Below are 20,468 nucleotides of genomic sequence, written 5' to 3'. Positions count from 1 at the left end.
ACAAACCATATTCATTAATAATACCATTTTTATTTACCTTTTTGTTTTTCATTTTAGTTAAAGTAGTGCCATATTGTTTAAATTAATTTATAAAGTGGAAAAAGTTAGGTTTTGAATTAGACCATTTGCATTTGTGAATATGAAATGTACCTAATATTATTAGCAGTTGAATTAAATATACTACATCTTTATCAATGTCAGAATTTCTTAAATAAATCATCATATTAAAACCATTACATTGTACAACCGGTCCTATTCTTTTGTAATTCTGTATTTCAATCCAAAAAATTAGACTATAAATACAGGCAAAAAACAAATGCAAAAATGGTCTCCTTCTCCATTCCACAGAAATCACATTTATAGTCAATATTCAGCTTGAATCTTTCCAAAACATGTTTCACAGGATAAAATCTATGTAACATTTTAAATGAAACTTCCTTTACTTTGTTACTGATACAATATTTGTTAGCAATTTTCCGTCTAGTGGTGGTTGATAAAAAAAGGAGTGCTAGCGTCATGATCTGACTCCCGGATATGACGCCCAGACGCGCTGTATTCAAACTGTTCAACTAGGAAGCTAGAAAGTGGCCATTTCATTCTCAAAAGTCAAGCGTCCTAGAATGTTTTTTTGGAAACAGTGGTCTATATTGTGAGTTATATTTATAAATATTTAAAGATAGATACATGTTTTCTTAACACTAGAAAACAGTTTGGGTTGAACGATCAAACGCTTAGCTAGTTAGCGGTGTTGTTAGCCAGACCAGATACTTTTGACAGGCACATAACGTAACGTCACTAGCTAGCATTAGTCACCAACTCAAGAAAAATATATAGCCGACAAAATCTAGCAAATTATCTGTATCCTTTTGGTAAGATTATGTTCTGTAGTTTGTTAGCCAGATAACTAACTATAACATTCAGTTGTGAAGTTATAGTACCCATTCAACTTTTTTTCCGGTTAGGCATGTTGTTCAGTTGGTTATATGCTTGAGTGTCTGTTTTGTCTGGCATGCTAATTTCAATAACTAGGCCTCACTGCAGGTGCAAAATGAATTTAATTTAGGCCTAATGAAATAAACAATCTTTAGTATTGCCTGTTCTATTGCCTACCTAACTAGATATATTTAGACTTGATTGGAAATGTGCCATTGAATGAAATGTGAGTGATTTAATTGTTAACGTTAGTATAAACATTAAACTTCAAAGTCGTTTTTCTAGGTGACACTCCAGACATGGCATCAAAAGGCACCAAGGAGACCATTGTCAACAAGTTAGGCTTTAAATCCAGTGGCTCCAAACAGGCAGAAGCAGAAATGGACAGACTCAGGAAGGAGAATGCTCATCTGAAGCAGAAGATGGATGACATATCAAAACGAACAGCGAGGCCACCAGACTCCGACAAAAGCAAACTGTTGGAGGTAGCTAAAGCGTAGTAGTTTGTGCAGACGTTTGGGCTAAGCAGTATTGCCAGCCTAATGATTATTATAAAGTTATAGAGTCCAAATTTAATAGGATTGATATAGTAGTGCTGATGTAGCCTACATTCATAAACAGCAAATATTTTAAACCAAAACAACCTTTTCACTCAATATATTCATAAACTTGACCATATGACATTGTGGAAGTCTGGGTTTAGCATTTTGCGCATCATGGGTGTGTCATTTTGTAAACCGTTGCTTTTGAAATTATGTCTTGATGGAATTGTGATAGTGCACAAAAATGCTTAAATGAGCATATCACATTTCATTCAATTCATTAAAATGTTACAATTGATTGCAGAGGATTCTGTCTCTGGAGACGTTGAGGGAGAGGAACACTCAGCAGCTGCTGGCTAAGGACAAGGAGCTGGAGACTCTGAGACAACATCTGCATTCCAATGGGGGAGAGGTGGTGGCCTCGCTCCAGGCTCAGCTGGACCTGGGGAGGAGAGATGCCGAGTACAGAGAGAAACTGTTCCAGTCCCTCTCGGAGGAGACAGGGCATCTGAAGAACAAATTGGTGGCAGTGTCGGCAAGGTGTCAGGCACTGGAGAAACAGGGTCCTGATTTACAGGTGGGTGAGAGGAATTTTCAGTCTGCTGAGGGTGCCTAGACTTTGATCCATTTTGTTAGCCAAGGCTGAGTTATGGAGAGAATATACACTATATATACAAAAGTATGTGGACATCCCTTCAAATGAGTGGATTTGGCCATTTCAGCCACACCTGTTGCTGACAGGTGTATATAATCGAGCACACAGCCATGTGATCTCCATAGACAAATATTGTCAGTAGAATGGCCTTACCGAAGAGCTCAGTGACTTTCAATGTGGCACCTTTCCATCAAGTCAGTTTGTCAAATTTCTGCCCTGCTAGAGGTGCCCTGGTGAACTGTAAGTGCTGTTATTGTGAAGTGGGGCCTCCCGAGTGGTCGGCGGTCAAAAGCACTGCATCGCAGTGCTAGAGGCATCACTACAGATCCGGGTCGATCCCAGGCTGTTGCAGCCTGTCGCAACCGGGAGACCCATGGGGCGGCGCACAATTGGCCCAGCGTTGTTAGGGGAGGGTTTGGCCGGCTGGGATGTCATTGTCGCATTGCGCTCTAGCGACTCGTTGTGGGGGCCTGGGGGCAAGCAAGCTGACTTCAGTCGTCAGCTGTACGGTGTTTCCTCCGACACATTGGTGCTGCTGGCTTCCAGGTTAAGCGGGCAGTGTGTCAAGAAGCAGTGTGGCTTGGCGAAGTCGGGTTTCGCCTCTCCCGAGTCCATACGGGAGTTGCAGCAATGGAACAAGACTATAACTACCAATTGAATATCATGAAATTGGGGAGAAAAAGAGGCAAAAAGTACCCAAAAAATAGATGTTATTGAAGTGTAAATTAATTGGTAGACCACACAAGCTCACAGAACCTGACTGCCAAGTGCTGTAGCGCGTACAAATAGTCTGTCCTCAGTTGCGAGACACACCACCGAGTTCCAAACTGCCTCTGGAAGCAACGTCTGCACAAGAAATGTTAATCGGGAGCTTCATTAAATGGGTTTCCATGGCCGAGCAGCTGCACACAAGCCTAAGATCACCATGCACAATGCCAACCGTCTGCTGGAGTGGTGTAAAGCTCACCATCATTGGACTCTGGAGCAGTTGATACGCATTCTCTGGAGTGATGAATCACGCTTAACCATCTTGTATTCCGATGAATGAAAATGGGGTTGGCGGATGCCAAGAGAACGCTACTGTCCCCAATGCATAGTGGCAACTGTAAAGAAATGGTTTGTCAAGATCGGTGTGGATGAACTTGACTGGCCTGCACAGAGCCCTGACCTCAACCCCATCGAACACCTATGGGATGAATTGGAACGCCGACTGCCGGCCTAATCGGCCAACATCAGTGCCCGACCTTACTAATGCTCTTGTGACTGAATGGAAGCAAGTCCCCGCAGCAATGTTCCAATATCTAGTGGAAAGCCTTCCCAGAAGAGTGGAGGCTGTTATAGCAGTGAAGAGGGGACCAACTCCATATTAATGCCCATGGTTTTGGAATGAGATGTTCGACGAGCACATGGCCACATACTTTTGATCATGTAGTGTGTGTGTAACAAGAAGACACTGTAGTTCACACCCCTCCATATTAAGATGTGTTACAGTTTCCTGTATGAATGTTGTGGGCATTCCAAATCTCAAGGTGAAATTCTCTTTTTACACTCTAGATGTCAGCAGTTGCTTTCTGAATGTCATGTCGTCTGACATAATTCTTGTTTACTCTCAGATCTGGTGGCTCTTTGATATGAGGAAAGCCAGTAGTCTTATTCATCGAGAGAGAGCTCGTTTTACATCTCTCCGTCTTCAACTTTTGAATATCCATGAGGTCATGATCAAGGAAATCCGCCTCCTGACAGGCCCTCCTCACCGACGGCATTACCATACTGTACATAATCCATATGATCAGTCAGTCTCGGTATTACAGGATGGGATAAACTTCTGGAAGAAGTTCATGAGCTTATGAACCCATGACTTCTCCTCTCGGAGTGTAGTTAAGGGCCTGAGCCAGGGGAGAACGACTGCCCTGTTAGCAGAAGGCATTGTTAGCAGAAGACAAGATCTCCCATAACTGTGAATGGAAAAGTGGTCAATCATTGTGTAAATATATATATGACAATTATGGTACTAATAATTGCATCTTATACACTAGATGTATTAGTTTGGACACACCTGATTCAAGGGGTTTTCTTTCTTTACTATTTTCAACATTGTAGAATAATAGTGGAGACATCAACTATGAAATAACACATATGGAATCATGTAGTAACCAAAAAGTGTTAAACAAATCAAAATATAATTTTGATTCTTCAAGGTAGCCACCCATTGCCTTGATAATAACTTTGCACACTCTTGGCATTCTCTCAACCAGCGTCACCTGGAATGCTTTTCCAACAGTTCCTACATATGCCAAGCACTTGTTGGCTGCTTTTCCTTCACTCTGGTCCAACTCACCCCAAACCATCTCAATTGGGTTGAGGTCGGGTGATTGTGGAGGTGTCTTTAGCTTTTGACTGGTACTGTATGTCTTTGAACCGATTTATAAAAAAAATCCCACAACAGAAGTTACAAGGATAATTTAGTTACTAATGGCAGCCTGCAGTACTCTGAGAGGGGGCAGGACTGAGCTAGCCTGCAATGTCACTTCCTGGAGTAGTCCAAACTGCGCATGTTATGTCTCCATGAGAAGCCATTATAACCGACTTCATTTGGCTTCAATGCACTATTGAGTCTTCACATAGGAATGAATGGTGTCACGTGATCAATGACTTTGTCCATTCCTATAGCAGACCAATACAGCGGCCCAACCTGTAGACATTCTGCCTCGTTAGGCCGCGGTTATCAGTTTGCTGGGTCTTACGAGGGGATCCGACGTCAACCTTGGGGTCATCTGTAACATTAATATAATATGGCTCTGGTGCCCCTCCAGGAATGAATACATATGTATTTGGACATTTAAGCTACAATTTAACATTTGTCTCTATACTCCAGCATTTTGGATTTTATATAGAATGCTTCATATAAAGCGACAGTACAGACTGTCACCCTTATGTTTGAATATTTTCATATCTGTTTTACTGTTTAGAAAATGAAAGCACTTTATGTATCTACCCCCCCCCCCCCACCCCCCCCCCCCCCCCGCCCTCCATTTGAAGAAGTCATAAATATTTTTGACTAATTCACTTAGCGTATTAAAGTAGTAAAATGTTTATTATTTGGTCACACATTCCTTGCACTCAAATCAACCCCCCCCCCCCCCCCCCAATAAAGTAAGAGATAAGAATAACAAATAATTAAAGAGCAGCAGTAAATAACAGTAGCAGGGCTATATACGGTACAGAGTCAATGTCAATGTGTGGAAGCACCTGTGTCAAGGTAATTGAGGTAATATGTACATGTAGGTAAAGGTATTAAAGTGACGATGCATATATAATAACAGAGTAGCAGCAGCGTTCCAGAGGTGGTGGGAGGGGGGCAATGCAAATAGTCTGGCTAGCCATTTGATTAGCTGTTCAGGAGTCTTATGGCTTGGGAGTAAAAGCTATTTAGGAGCCTCTTGGACCTAGACTTAGCTCTCCAGTACCGCTTGCAGTGCGGTAGCAGAGAGAACAATCTATGACTAGGGTGGCTGGAGTCTTTGACAATTTATAGGGCCTTCCCCTGACACCGCCTGGTATAGAGGTCCTGGATGGCAGGAAGCTTGGCCCCGGTGACTACATCAAGCTTGTAACTTTGGATGGAAAACTTTTTCAGTGTGAACTTAAACGATGAAAAACAGATATATAGTATGTAGAAAAGATAATGGACCTAATATTTTTTAAATAAGATCATCTTTGAGAACTATCAATCACCAAAATAAAAGCTAGACAGTCGGAGAATTAAAAATTCCATAAATTCAGGATTATTTTTGTCATGGCATGGGGCCCCCATTCATTTTGTTATGTTTGAGTCACTCAGGTAGCATAAGCCACATCCAAATGGGTAAAATTGCAGGAAATTTGCTTTAAACTACATTTTGTCACTGGCCAACAGTAGGGCCTTTAAACATTTTTGGATCGATGACTGTGCCATTGTCCATGACCACGGCCACCACCTAAGCCCCATTTTGATCCAGAAAAAACCCTGTATGTCACGTGTCAAACTTATTCCATGGAGGGCCAAGTGTCTGCGTATTTTCACTCCTCTCTTGTACTTGATTGATTAAATAAGGTCACTAATTAGTGAGGAACTCCTCTCACCTGGTTGTCTGTCTTAATTGTAAGGAAAAAACAAAAACCTGCAGACACTAGCAGTGGTGGAAAAAGTACCCGATGTTGTCATACTTGAGTAAAAGTGACTCAAGTGAAAGTCACCCAGTAAAACACTACTTGAGTAAAATTATTTGTTTTTAAACATACTTAAGTTTCAAAAGTAAATGTAATTGCAAAAATATACTTAAGTATCAAAAGAAAAAGTATGAATCATTTCAAATGGCTTATTATTCAAACTAGACAGCACAATGTTTTTATTATTTACGGATAGCCAGGGGCACACTAAAACACGCCTTCATCATTTACAAATTAAGCTTTTGTGTTTGAGTCCACTAAATCAGAGGCAGTAGAGTTTCCCAGGGATGTTCTGTTGATAAGTGCGTGAATTGGGTCATTTTCCTGTCCCGCTAAGCATTCAAAATGTAACGAGTACTTTTGAGTGTCAGGGAAAATCTATACATTATTTTCTTTAGGAATGTAGTGAAAATATAAATAGTGAAGTACAGATACTACTTAAGTAGTACTTCAAAGTATTTTTACTTAAGTACTTTACACCACTGGACATGAGGCCCACGATGGAATGAATTTTGACACTCCTGTAAGTGAATTTGTCCAAATACCTATGACTTCAAATGGGGGGACGAGATACATAAAGTGATTTCATTTTTAAAAGGTGAAACACATATGTGTGAAATACCCTCTAATAAAAGGTGACTATGTCCTGTACTGTCGCCTCATATGAAATATTTAAACATCTCAAATCCAAAATGCTGGAGTATAGCGCCACATATATATTTTGAAAATGCTTCACTGTCCAAATGCATACGGAGGTAAGTGTATATAGCCAGCCTTACTACTGCCGCTGCTAAGAGGTGGCTGGCTGGTCACTGACTGGTTAAAGGACACCCAATGCATTAGATTATTGTATGCAGTACAGACTGTCACTAGAAGATGCTTTGGGTTAAGCTTTCTTCCCTTTATGTTTTGATTATAAGGGTCTCTTAGCAACCAAGAATAGTATCCCACAGACTCACATAGTCTTCATGTAGAAAGAGGTTGTTTACACCTATGTCCTCGTTTTGATATAGGCTAATACCTGTGTTTTCTTTACGATTTGATAGAATGGCCAGGGACCCACCGGTGAGGTTCCAGTAGTTGAGGATCACTTGAGAGATGTGAGTTGAACAACTTGTCCAGATTAAAAATGCCATTGTTTTTGAGTGCTAAGGAAAATTGTATAATCTAACCCTAACTCCCCCAAGTATGTGTTTTTCCTCGGTTTACAAAAAGGCTTTGGAGAAGAACCAACAGTGGCTGGTTTATGATCAGCAGCGAGAGGTCTATGTCAAGGCAGTCCTGGCCAGGACCCTTGAGTTGGAGCAGCAACTAAATCAAGCCAACCAAGCACTCCAACAACAACACAAAGAAGGCTGTTCAGACGGTAAAAAAAGGGGCCTGTGAGCCTTCAGCTCAGTGTGGGATTTGGCACGCGTTTGCTGTCGAGAGTAAATCCACTGTTAAATCGGCAGATCCGAAAAGGCATTATAAAGGCTGATTCAACACTAGACATTTATTCCCATGTGGTTTTAAAATAATGATCCTTTAGGGCCCTCAAACTCAACTGTGGACCTCAAAGACAGTTCCACTGTGTTTTTTCAGGGACTGATTTTAGTTCTGGGATACCAGTTGGGTGCAATTAATTATCAGGTAGAACAGAACCAGCATGCTTCGGACCTCGTAGGGTCAGAGTTGAATAACCCTACTCTAGGGGCTAATGCTTATTAACCTGTGTTTAGACAAGAAAGTTACTTAATTTTCTGTTATCAACTAGCTATTAAGCATTACTAATTAGCTTTTGCTTTGGTAAAGCACAGTCTACTTGAAAATAGTATTTCCTAGTGGCTGTTTTATAAGTGTTGCTTAGAGCCCTCAAACTCAACTCGACCTCAAAGCCAGTTCCACTGCTTTTTTAATCGTTCCCCTCTAGTCACGGACTGATTTAGACTTGGGACACCAGGCGGGTGAAATATTAAGTTTCAGGCTGAACAGAAAACCAGCATGCTCCGGACCTCTTAAGGTAAGAGTTGAATGTAAGACTCTAACCCTGCTTCCTTTTCCCCCAGCACCAGAGAAGGCTTCGTCCCAGCTGCAGGAGTACTACGACAAGCTGCTGCTGCAGGCCAAGCGGGACGTGGAGGCCCAGAAGGAGGCGGCGGCGCGGGCCCAGGGGGAGCTGGGCGAGCTCCAAAGGCGGTACGAGGAGCGGTGCATGGAGTTGGTCGAGGCCCGGGAGCAGCTCCAGGCCGAGCGCCTCAGCAGCAGACACACAGTCGGCGAGGAGAGGAAGTGCTCGGAAGACCGCGCCGACAGAATGCGGTCCGAGCTGGACAGCATGGACACCAGGCTGGAGGAGGAGAGGAAGAGGTCTGCTGAGCTGCTGCTGCAGGTATAGTTATACGCCAGGGAGATGTGGTCTTGGTGTGTTTATTATGCAACGTTGTTTGACCAGGTGAGTTGATTATAAAGCATATATAATATATAAATTATAACGCAACCACGGCCTGTGGAAAAGTTACCGGGTATAGGTTGGAGTTTAATTTAGCAGTTCAATATGGTTGGGGATTTAATGACAGTTTTCTGTGCCAGACCACATACACTACATAAACGCCTGCTCGTCAAACATCTCATTCCAAAATCATGTGCATTAATGTGGAGTTGATCCCCCCCCCTTTGCTGCTATAACAGCTTCCACTCTTCTGGGAAGGCTTTCCACTAGATGTTGGAAATTGCTGCGGTCGGGCACTGATGTTGGGCGATTAGGTGGCTCGCAGTCGGCGTTCAAATTCATTCCAAAGTTGTGGAAGAGCTTGACTGCAGGCCAGTCAAGCTCTTCCACACCAATCTTGACAAACCATTTCTGTATGGACCTTGCTTTGTGCACTGGGGCATTGTCATGCTGAAACAGGAAAGTCCTTCCCCAAACTGTTGCCACAAAGTTGGAGTCACCGAATCGTCTAAAATGTGATTGTATGGTTTAGCATTAAGATTTCCCTTCACTGGAACTAAGGGCCCGAACCATTAAAAACAGCCCCAGACCATTATTCCTCCTCCACCAAACTTTACAGTTGACACTATACATTAGAGCAGGTAGGGATCTCCTGGCATCCGCCATTCACAGATTTGTCCGTTGGACTACCAGATGGTGAAGCTTGATTCATCCATCGAGAACGCGTTAACACTTCTCCAAAGTCAAATGGCAGCGAGCTTTACACCACTCCAGCCGGAAGTTTTCATTGCGCATTGTGATCTTAGTGTGCGGCTGCTCGGCCATGGAAACCTATTTCATGAAGCTCCCGACAAACTGTTCTTGTGCTGACGTTGCTTCCAGAAGCAGTTTAGAACTCGGTAATGAGTGTTGCAACCGAGGATAGATGATTTTTTTTGATTTTTTTGATTATTTATTTATTTATTTTAAAATTTTATCCCATTTTCTCCCCAATTTTTCGTAGTATCCAATCGCTAGTAATTACTACCCTGTCTCATCGCTAGAACTCCCGTACGGGCACGGGAGAGACGAAGGTCGAAAGCCATGCGTCCTCCGAAGCACAACCCAACCAGCCGTACTGCTTCTTAACACAGCGCGCCTCCAACCCGGAAGCTAGCCGCACCAATGTGTCGGAGGAAACACCGTGTACCTGGCCCCCCTTGGTTGGCGCGCACTGCGCCCGGCCCGCCACAGGAGTCGCTGGAGCGCGATGAGACAAGGATATCCCTACCGGCCAAACCCTCCCTACCCCGGACGACGCTATGCCAATTGTGCGTCGCCCCATGGACCTCCCGGTCGCGGCCGGCTGCGACAGAGCCTGGGCGCGAACCCAGAGACTCTGGTGGCGCAGTTAGCACTGCGATGCAGTGCCCTAGACCACTGCGCCACCCGGGAGGCCCAGGATAGATGATTTTAACATGCTTCAGCACACAGCGGTCCCGTTCTGTGAGCTTGTGTGGCCTACCACTTTGCGGTTGAGCCGTTTTTGCTTCCAAATAAGCACTTACAGTTGACTGGTGCAGCTCTAGCAGGGCGAACTGACTTGTTAGAAAGGTGGCATCCTATGACAGTGCCACATTTGAAAGTCTCTGAGCTCTTCAGTAAGGACATTCTACTGCCAATGTTTGTCTATGGAGATTGCATGGCGGTGTGCTCGATTTTATACACCTGCCAGCAACGGTGTGGCTGAAATGGCCAAATCCACTAATTTGAAGGGGTGTCCACATGTTTTTGTGTCTATGTGTGTGTGTGTGTGTGTGTGTGTGTGTGTGTGTGTATGTATATACACACACACACACACACACACACACACACACACACACACACACACACACACACACACACACACACACACACACACACACACACACACACACACACACAGTTGAAGTCTGAAGTTTACACCTTAACCAAATACATTTAAAATTAGTACTTTCACAATTCCTGACATCTATTCCAAGTAAATATTCCCTGTCTTAGGTCAGTTAGAATCACCACTTTATTTTGAGAATGTGAAATGTCAGAATAATAGTAGACAATGATTTATTTCAGCTTTTATTTATTTCATCACATTCCCAGTGGGTCAGAAGTATACATACACTCAATTAGTATTTGCTAGCATTGCCTTTAAATTGTTTAACTTTATTTTTTTTTTTACCGTTATTTTACCAGGTAAGTTGACTGAGAACACGTTCTCATTTGCAGCAACGACCTGGGGAATAGTTACAGGGGAGAGGAGGGGGATGAATGAGCCAATTGTAAACTGGCTCATTCAGTTTACAATTGGGTCAAACGTTTCAGGTAGCCTTCCACAAGCTTCCCACAATAAGTTGGGTGAGTTTTAGCCCATTCCTCCTGACAGAGCTGGTGTAACTGAGTCAGGTTTGTAGGCCTCCTTGCTCGCTCACGCTTTTTCAGTTCTACCCACAAGTCTTCTATAGGATTGAGGTCTTGGGGTCATTGTCCATTTGGAAGACCCATTTGCGACCAAGCTTTAACTTCCTGACTGATGTCTTAAGATGTTGCTTCGATATATCCACATAATTTTCCTACCTCATGATGCCATCTATTTTGTGAAGTGCACCAGTCCCTCCTGCAGCAAAGCACCCCCACAACATGATGCTTCCACCCCCATGCTTCATGGTTGGGATGGTGTTCTTTGGCTTGCAAGCCTCCCCCTTTTTTCCTCCAAACATAACGATGGTCATTATGGCCAAACAGTTATATTTTTGTTTCATCAGACCAGAGGATATTTCTCCAAAAAGTATGATCTTTGTCCCAATGTGCAGTTGCAAACCTTAGTCTTGACTGATTTCTTTAGATTTTCCCATGATGTCAAGCAGAGAGGCACTGAGTTTGAAGGTAGACCTTGAAATACATCCACAGGTACACCTCCAATTGACTCAAATGATGTCAATTAGCCTATCAGAAGCTTCTAAAGCCAGGACATCATTTTCTGGAATTTTCCAAGCTGTTTAAAGGCACAGTCAACTTAGTGTAGTATGTAAACTTCTGACCCACTGGAATTGTGATACAGTAAATTATAAGTGAAATAATCTGTCTGTGAACAATTCTTGGAAAAATTACTTGTGTCATGCACAAAGTAGATGTCCTAACCGACTTGCCAAAACTATAGTTTGTTAACTAGAAATTTGTGGAGTGGTTGAAAAATGAGTTTTAATAACTCCAACCTAAGTGTATGTACACTTCCGACTTCAACTGATATATATATATATATATATATATATATATATATATATATATATATATATATATATATAGTATACCCTCTGGAGAAGGGAGTGATCCCTTTCTCTCTGCCACTTTCCCGTCTATGACCTTCTACCTTCTTCGCCCCCCTGTACACTTTCCCACTGTTCCAATCACCTTATTTAATTTTTTTAAGACAAATACTTTTCTCTTCAGGTGAATCTACTGCAGAAAACTCTGTTAAACCAAAAGGAGGAGCAGAGGAGAGTTGCTATACTGGAGCAACATGTATGTATTGCCAACGTAGACCGTTCCTGACTCTAGATGGTGAAATAATCAGTTATATAACATCTCTTATGCAATGGAACATCCAAGATCTGCTGTGCTCTCTTGATTTTCTTTTGTCTATTCCCCCCAGATCCAGCTGTCTGCCAAAGACTTTGAGAACGAGAAGCTTGATCGACTGAGTTTACAGCATCAGCTGCACAAGGTGCTGAAAGAGCTGCGCAAGGCTCGGGACCAAATCACAAGACTAGAATCTAGCAATGAAGTAAGCGTTGTGTACTGTTGCTTTACGCATCAATTCTTTTGACATTTCTGCTTTTCAAATGAGTCGTCATGAGTACATTTACTATCTTCAGATAAGCAATTGTCGACAAATGTATTTGTTTTTATTATAGAAACAGCAGAGCGAGTCTCGTTTCTCTGAGCCAAGTTCTTACAAGCCTGAGTTCGAGAGGCTGTCCATTGAGGATCCCATCCCCACCTCAACCTCCAAAAGCCTCCTGGATGAGAGTTTCCTGGAGTGTCCAAAGTGCAGAGCTCCATACGCCACCAGTCAGCACAGAGAACTGCTGGCCCACCTGGACTACTGTTTCACTTGAACAGCCTATAGGGAATTAAAAAGGGAGCACATCTGTCCAGTCTGTCTTGCTTTTGTCTTTAAGATATTATTTTTACATTTTTTTTCATGTCATGTTGTTTTTAAGGTGAAACGTCAGGGATCCGCTGTAAGATCTTGAAGATTTGTTTACCAGTCTTTTGTTTCAATAGAAATCAGTGACTTTTTGACAAGAATAAACTATTTTCTGAAATCTTTTTTTAGATGGAAAATGTTGTGTGGATTGTTTTGATATATAACTTATGTAAAACAGTTATTTATGGATTTGTACGTGGTTTTCCTTTGTCTATCTGCAAGGGTGAGTGTGTGTATATTGTGTTTTTTGGAAAGGTTTTTGTTTAGAGCAGATTAGGCTACCTGAAGCTGATTTAGAACCACATGAAACAAGTATTCCCCACATAGTTTCTTTGGGGCCTGTAATGGATATTATAAAATAAGGATCTGCTGGAGTCCAAGTCAAACCAAAATTCTTTATTTCTGAGCTCTGAGTATAAGTAACACAGCGCAGTGTAGACAGTCTGAATTCTGAAGTATTTGGTGATAAGCGCATATCTTTATAGTTTCCTGTTCTTGGGCAGAACTTTATCTATACAAGGACGAAGGTGCATGCTGGATTGCAATGCAGGTTGATACTCCCAAGAACAGGAGATTATAATAGGACGGTTTCACAAGGTTAGACACACAGAATTAAAATGTCCCATTACAGGCCATACTTGCGAACATTAGAAAAGTCTAAGTTTAAACACTTGCTCAGTCTCAAAGTCTTCCTCGAATTACAATCGTCAATGTACAGGTGATCAAACGTTACATTAGCTGTTCCCATCAGATAACCTGTCAGACTTTGCCCTGTGATAACCTGCACAGCTGGCCGTGATTATATCCGGTTCAAATTCCGTTTCGGCGAATTAATATCGGCAACGTGATCCAACACTTATTCATGGATTTCACGACTGGGCAGGGGCACAGCCATGGGAGGGCATGGGCCCGCCCACTGGGGAGCCAGGCCCAGCCAATCAGAATGAGTTTTCTGGGATATTTTATTTCAGCTCATGAAATATGGGACCAACGCTTTGCATGTTGCTTTTCTATTTTTGTTCAGTATGGATCACATGCATTTGACTGACTGCTCATATAGCTCACAGTTGTCGCAGATTGTGGCAAGGGTTTAAATCCCACATTAGTATTTTTCTACTTTTAAATGTAGAATTACATTTATTTACAGCTACAGACCAACAACCCACAACGGTTATGGAGGGAGATACATTTCACATCGAAATTATCTAATTTAAATAAGTGTAACGGATGTGAAATGGCTAGCTAGTTAGCGGGTACGCGCTAGTAGCATTTCAATCAGTTACGTCACTTGCTCTGAGACTTTAAGTAGGGTTGCCCCTTGCTCTGCAAGGGCCGTGGGTAACGATGCTTCGTGGGCCACCGTTGTTGATGTGTGCAGAGGGTCCCTGGTTCGCGCCCGTGTCGGGGAGAGGGGACGGTTTAAAGTTATACTGTTACATTGATGCTGTTGACCCGGATCACTAGTTGCTGCGGAAAAGGAGGAGGGTGAAAGGGGGGTGAGTGTAACGGATGTGAAATGGCTAGCTAGTTAGCGGGTACGCGCTAGTAGCATTTCAATCAGTTACGTCACTTGCTCTGAGACTTAAGTAGTGGCCTTTGTGGAGCGATGGGTAACGATGCTTCGTGGGCGACCGTTGTTGATGTGTGCAGAGGGTCCCTGGTTCGCGCCCGTGTCGGGGCGAGGGGACGCCGTAAAGTTTATACTGTTACATTAGTACCACCTTGTAACGAACATCGGAGAAGACGTGTTTGCAAAGGGCCGTGGTTTATATAGCTAGAAAGCTACTATACTGGTGCCAAATGTTGAGTTTATGTACCCTATTCATCTATGGCATTTGACACCAGTGTAATGAAACAGGCAGGGAGCAGGTCTCGAACCCTCGACCTTCTAGCCCGAGGTCCGGCGCGCTATCGACTGTGCCGCAAAAGCATGCTCAAGCGGCAGAGTCGATTTCCGCGCTTATAAACCCAGGGTCGTTACAGTATTTATGTTTCCCCTTTCATCTGTGTCTGGCGTTAGTTAGTTACTGGCTAGCTAGGTCTTCATCTGTGTCTGGCGTTAGCTAGTTACTGGCTAGCTAGGTCTTCATCTGTGTCTGGCGTTAGCTAGTTACTGGCTAGCTAGGTCTTCATCTGTGTCTGGCGTTAGCTAGTTACTGGCTAGTTAGGTCTTCATCTGTGTCTGGCGTTTGCTAGTTACTGGCTAGCTAGGTCTTCATCTGTGTCTGGCGTTAGCTAGTTACTGGCTAGCTAGGTCTTCATCTGTGTCTGGCGTTAGCTAGTTACTGGCTAGCTAGGTCTTCATCTGTGTCTGGCGTTTGCTAGTTACTGGCTAGCTAGGTCTTCAGCCAGCATGTAACACAACGGGGGGAAGGGTTGTTCAAAAGTCTGACAGCTGTCAAGTCAACACATGCATCAGTGTTGCTGTGAACCACATCACATATATATCATTGATGCAATTTCAATATTATGTGAGTTCCTTTGTATCACAACATTTGCTTGAGATGGTTTTATTGCAACACTGCTCACTGCATCCAAGTTGCTTGACATAGGTGTTTCAAAGAGCTGTCAGTCAAGGCGAGCTCATGAATATAAGCTCCCCGCCCACTCAGCCTGCCTTTTCAAACTTCCTGGTAGTTAGCCATGAGAGAAACATTACTTCTCAGAATGACCTTTAAGAAATGCCATTGGTTGGTGGATATAAAGTCAAAGGTATTTGATGAGGAATTTGTTACAGGAAATAATCACTGTCAACTGGTGATGTTACCATAGGGCTAAGGTGTGCCAGGTTAGCTGATGGGACCAGCTACAATGTAGCATTATATCATATGCATCTACGTCAATGATTGTAATTGGCTGATGCGTATTTTGAGGTCCAGGTTAAAAGTAAACTTTGTTTGCAATGTTTGCAAGTATGGCCAAAATATTTTTTAAGTTGTACTTTGTCTGTATAAGCAATGTTTGTATCCATAAGTTGTATTCCATCAAAATGTTAAAGGCCCAGGGATGTCAAAATTCTGTTTTTCTGGTTGACAGCTGATGAAACTAACACTGTAAAAGTATGAAATAAATCTGACTGCTGGATTGATACCCACACCACAATCCTAACTGTGGTTAATGCACCGTGTTGGTGCTCTCCACTCAGACCACTCTCAGTTAGTCCTAGCAATTTTTTTGCTTGAGAATTTTTTTCTCCAAAATAGCTATTTTTCTCTCTTTGACAATTTTAATGGAAAACTATCACAGTAAGTTACTAGATTGTTACCCAGAAATTATTTGATATTGAGATAAAAACAGCTGCACTGGGTAATGTTAAATAGTCAATGGTACAGTGCCTTCAGAAAGTATTCATACCCCTTGACTTATTCAAAATGTTCTCACCCATCTATACACAATACCCCATAATGACAAAGTGAAAACATGTTTTTAGAATTTTTTTGCCAATTTATTGAAAATGAAATACAGAAATATTTCATTTACATAAGCATTCACACCCCTGAGTCAATACATGTTAGAATCACCTTTGGCAGGGATTACAGAGATGAGTCTGTCTGGGTAAGTCTCTAAGAGCTTTGCACACCTAGATTTGCACATTATTCTTTTAAAAATTCTTCAAGCTCTGTCAAGTTGGTTGTTGATTATTGCTAGACAGCCATTTACAAGTATTGCCATAGATTCTCAAGTCTATTTTAAGCAAAACATGTATATTTGGCCTTGTGTTTTAAGTTATTGTCCTGTTGAAAGGTGAATTTGTCTCCCAGTTTCAGACTGAACAAGGTTTTCCTCTAGGATTTTGCTTGTGCTTAGCTCTATTTCGTAAATTTTTATCCCCAAAAAACTCCATAGTCCTTGCCGTTAACAAGCATACCCATAACATGATGCATTCACCACAATGCGTGAAAATATAAAGAGTGGTACTCAGTGATGTGTTGTGTTAGATTTGCCCCAAACATAAGACTTTGTATTAAGGACATAAAGTTAATGTCTTTGCCACATTGCAAACATGCATGTTTTGGAATATTTTCATGCTGTACAGGCTTCCTTCTTTTCACTCTGTCATTTAGGTTAGTATTGTGGAGATACATCCTCAGTTGTCTCCTATTACAGCCATTAAACTCTGTAACTGTTTTAAAGTCACCATTGGCCTCATGGTGAAATCCCTGAGTGGTTTCCTTCCTCTTCGGCAACTGAGTTAGGAAGGACGCCTGTATCTTTGTAGTGACTGGGTGTATTGATACACCATCCAAAGTGTAGTTCATAATTTCACCATACTCAAAGGGATTTTTTCCAACTTTTTTTACCCCTTTACCAATAGGTGCCCTTCTTTGCGAGGCATTGGAAAACCTTCCTGGTCTATGTGGTTGAATCTGTGTTTGAAATTCACTGGTCGACTGAGGGACTTTACAGATAATTGTTTGTGGGGTACAGAGATGAGGTAGTCATTCAAAAATCATGCTGAACGCTATTATTGCATAGAGAGTCCGTGCAATTGATTACGTGACTTGTTAAGCAAATATTTACTCCTGAACTTATTTAGGCTTGCCATAACAACAGGGTTGAAAGCTTATTGACTCAAGACATTTCAGCCTTACATTTTTAATACATTTTAAACCATGTCTAAAAACATAATTCCACTTTCACATTATGGGGTATTGTGTGTAGGCCAGTGACACAAAATCATTTAAAATTCAGGCTGTAACAAAACTACATTTGGAAAAAGTCAAGGGTTGTGCTTGCTTTCTGAAGGTACTGTAATATGTGTGAACGAGGCCCACATCCGCCTCAGTTCTTACTTTGCAAACCAGCAGAACTAAAGCTCGAATGAGATTGCATGAGCAAATCCTATAACCCAGACTGAAACGATTTAAGGCCAAGGATTAGCGAGGCTCCTCTGGGTAGTGGAAAAGAGGTTGAGGTGTCTCTATTCAAGGAATGTGACAACATGGTCTTAGCTGTAAGGTTACTGCTGCAGAATATTCATCTGGTTGGTTCCAAGCACTGTGTTATGAATAATTCTGTCAGTTTGATGCCAATTTTTTGACAACTTGCAACAGAGTCAGAGAAACATATATCATTTACCTTTTTTTTTCAGATAATTGGGTAGCTTTGATTCTATTTTTGTTTTGGCCTGTGTACAAAAGCTTTCTTTGCTCTTTATTTGTTATGCACATTACAAACATTTGCAATAAAGATCATAGCCTTTGTCCTGTATCGACACAATCGTTGAGTATTCGTTGTCTGTTTGTCACAGTCGAATGGAAACCACGCGGTACAATGCAGTCGTATGGATAGCAAGCAAACCTGATGACATCAGAGCACCAATTATGACCGAAACCATTGCTACTTAATAATACAAAATAAACACTGAACTAGTACGTGTGTGTTTTTTTTTATTTCAAAAAGACGTTCAAGACTACATCATACAATGCCAATCAGTGAAGTATCCCATTCCCTTGTACATTCAGACACACATTTGCTTTGGTTGATTGGTGTCATCTTTGGTAATGGAAAAGTTTCCCAACTGCTAGAAGGGGCTGGCCCGTGACGGTCGGTTTGTTTTTGTCGTTGTTGTGGAACATGGTTTACATTTACAGTCTTGTGGAATTCTACTCCCGCGACATCCCTCTGAGTAGTTAAAGATCAACTGCTTTCACAGAAACCTGCGACGGAGGAATAGAACGTGTATACACATGCTGCATATAATGAACTTATAACTGATATTTGGATTCAATAAGAGTTCGTCATACACACTAGCTTCCAAAAGTTAGACCAAAAGTCGCACAATTGCTTGCTACACGATCGTTTGTTTGGAAAGTATTACTTTTCATTTTTAAATGTAGTTATTGCAACTCTTACCAGTGTGTCCAACGCGTCTGTATTTGCCGAGGAAGCAGATCTCCTTTTTCTTGTTTGTGACAATCTTCTGGTCCTCGGGCCTCAGGCCGGTGGGGTGACGGGAGAAGATGAAGGAGTATCCGTCCAGGCAGGTGCCGTCCAGGTCAACCTCTCTGCAGGAGTAGTGGATGGCGTAGTTGTCGTAGTCGGTGTCAATGACCCAGTGGTCATCGTCTATGTGGAGGAGAGAGGAGACAGAATCATAGCAATGGTTGGTTTAACAGCAGGCTTTGACAGCAGGCAGCTTCATCAATGGCATGCTATTAAATACTAATGAGGAAGAGTTAAGTTATCCTCAACGTGCGGTGGAGTAACTCAATGGAATATTCTGCACAACAATAGGAGACATTAGTCTTGAGTTTGAGCCTGTAGTCTTTCTTACTTCCAGTCTGGAGGTACGAAGCAGCGCCCCAATATCTCATCTTGAACTTGGCAGGGTCTGGAGTGTCCTCGAAGGTGCCGAACATGTTGGCACACATTTCCCAGTTGCTAAAGGGAGGAAAAGGGGAGGATAAATGAGGAAGTTCGGTGAAAGTGAAAGCATAATGAAGTTCAGGATCAATTTTTATCATTTGTAAGTAAACAGAACTCACTTCAGGATGATAACTCTGCCGTGGGCAGTTGCAGTCATTTTGCCACTTTCATCTACTGAGAACTGAGCGACGACATTGTCCAAGAGGAACAGGCCAACAGGATCTTTCTTGGCCACAGCATACCACCTACCAGTATACTTCAAGATGAAATAAGAGCTCTATCAATCCCGGCATACCATACAATGACATTCCAGTTCCATTCTACAACATTTAACATTCCAAGGCTGATAGATCAAATTGGACAAGAGCAGAGATACTTTATGAGAAGTTACATTTCCCGAAATTAGAATTGTGTTCTTACCCTGCTCCTGTCGAAGTTCTGCATGACCTGAATGTTTGAAACTTGACAGTCCTGTGCCCAGCATGTCGCCAGGACACAGAGGGCCACACAGATCCTCAGCATGTTGCCTTGTTGATGGATCTGTGGAAGACAGAGCCCAGAGTCATGAGAAAATATCACAACATTACCACCAGTACATCCCATCAGGTAAATAGAAGAGCCATATCCCGCTCCATTACAGCTTCACTCTAAAAAGCATGCAAACAAAACTTTTTTTTTTAATAACTAAACCACAAGCGGAATAGATGTAGAACCTACTACCCATTTCCATGTAGTACATACCTTGTCCAAAAAAAAGGGCCGAGGTACTTTGCCTCTCCAGACAGGGTTTTTTATAGTGTAGGGTCTCGCCACAGCCAGGGTTGCGTAAGAACAGCTGCAGATGTGAGACAGCCCCCAAGCAGGAGCCTCCCCTCAAAGTGGGCAAACATTACATAACTCCAAACAAGACTCCCATTTGACCCTAGCCCCACACATGTGTTTTTGCTGCCTTATGAAAGAGCTGTTGTGGGTAAAGCCAAGAGCACATCTGAAACGCTATACATACTCACTATCAATCACTAACCGTGAAATGTTTCGCTTCAGCAGTACGAGCCCCACGTTAATGTCCAGATCCAGACTTTTAAAAGGCATGTTTCAGCTCAC

At 42.3% G+C, this 20,468-nt stretch overlaps 2 protein-coding genes across 3 annotated transcripts; one reads left to right on the top strand and one right to left on the bottom strand.

Annotated features, from left to right (window-relative positions):
* Positions 1-542: 542 nt before the first annotated feature.
* LOC129829150 (centrosomal protein of 55 kDa-like) lies at positions 543-13,123 on the top strand. Of its 2 annotated transcripts, none has more exons than XM_055890722.1 (9): positions 543-649; positions 1,219-1,418; positions 1,780-2,052; positions 7,386-7,439; positions 7,555-7,705; positions 8,394-8,710; positions 12,236-12,307; positions 12,438-12,569; positions 12,700-13,123. In XM_055890722.1, the coding sequence occupies exons 2-9, from the start codon at positions 1,233-1,235 to the stop codon at positions 12,901-12,903; spliced, it is 1,389 nt and encodes a 462-aa protein (XP_055746697.1). In that variant the 5' UTR covers positions 543-649; positions 1,219-1,232; the 3' UTR covers positions 12,904-13,123. The 2 variants fall into 2 exon arrangements, with proteins under 2 accessions (XP_055746697.1, XP_055746696.1); XM_055890721.1 differs by having other exon boundaries at positions 8,388-8,710.
* A 5,242-nt stretch (positions 13,124-18,365) lies between these two features.
* On the bottom strand, positions 18,366-20,191 carry LOC129829151 (retinol-binding protein 4-A). Its single transcript, XM_055890723.1, has 6 exons — positions 20,106-20,191; positions 19,785-19,904; positions 19,484-19,620; positions 19,273-19,379; positions 18,852-19,064; positions 18,366-18,655 (listed from the first exon to the last, which is right to left on the bottom strand). Exons 2-6 carry the CDS (start codon positions 19,884-19,886, stop codon positions 18,636-18,638), a joined length of 579 nt encoding a protein of 192 aa, XP_055746698.1. The 5' UTR covers positions 19,887-19,904; positions 20,106-20,191; the 3' UTR covers positions 18,366-18,635.
* Positions 20,192-20,468: the final 277 nt, after the last annotated feature.

Source organism: Salvelinus fontinalis, chromosome 30 (assembly GCF_029448725.1).
Source record: "Salvelinus fontinalis isolate EN_2023a chromosome 30, ASM2944872v1, whole genome shotgun sequence".
Lineage (NCBI taxonomy): Eukaryota > Metazoa > Chordata > Actinopteri > Salmoniformes > Salmonidae > Salvelinus > Salvelinus fontinalis.
Note: the sequence above shows the minus strand (reverse complement) of the source record. Positions and strands in the feature narration are given on the sequence as shown.

Excerpts from the sequence above, each read along its gene's own strand:
- LOC129829150 (XM_055890721.1), top strand. The coding sequence starts at position 1,233 with ATGGCATCAAAAGGCACCAAGGAGACCATTGTCAACAAGTTAGGCTTT. Across the intron at positions 7,440-7,554 it reads TTGAGGATCACTTGAGAGAT|GCTTTGGAGAAGAACCAACA; the intron begins GTGAGTTGAACA and ends GTTTACAAAAAG. Across the intron at positions 7,706-8,387 it reads CAAAGAAGGCTGTTCAGACG|CACCAGAGAAGGCTTCGTCC; the intron begins GTAAAAAAAGGG and ends CTTTTCCCCCAG.
- LOC129829151 (XM_055890723.1), bottom strand. The coding sequence starts at position 19,886 with ATGCTGAGGATCTGTGTGGCCCTCTGTGTCCTGGCGACATGCTGGGCA. Across the intron at positions 19,380-19,483 it reads GGCAGAGTTATCATCCTGAA|CAACTGGGAAATGTGTGCCA; the intron begins GTGAGTTCTGTT and ends TCCTCCCTTTAG. Across the intron at positions 19,065-19,272 it reads TTCGTACCTCCAGACTGGAA|ACGATGACCACTGGGTCATT; the intron begins GTAAGAAAGACT and ends TCCTCCACATAG.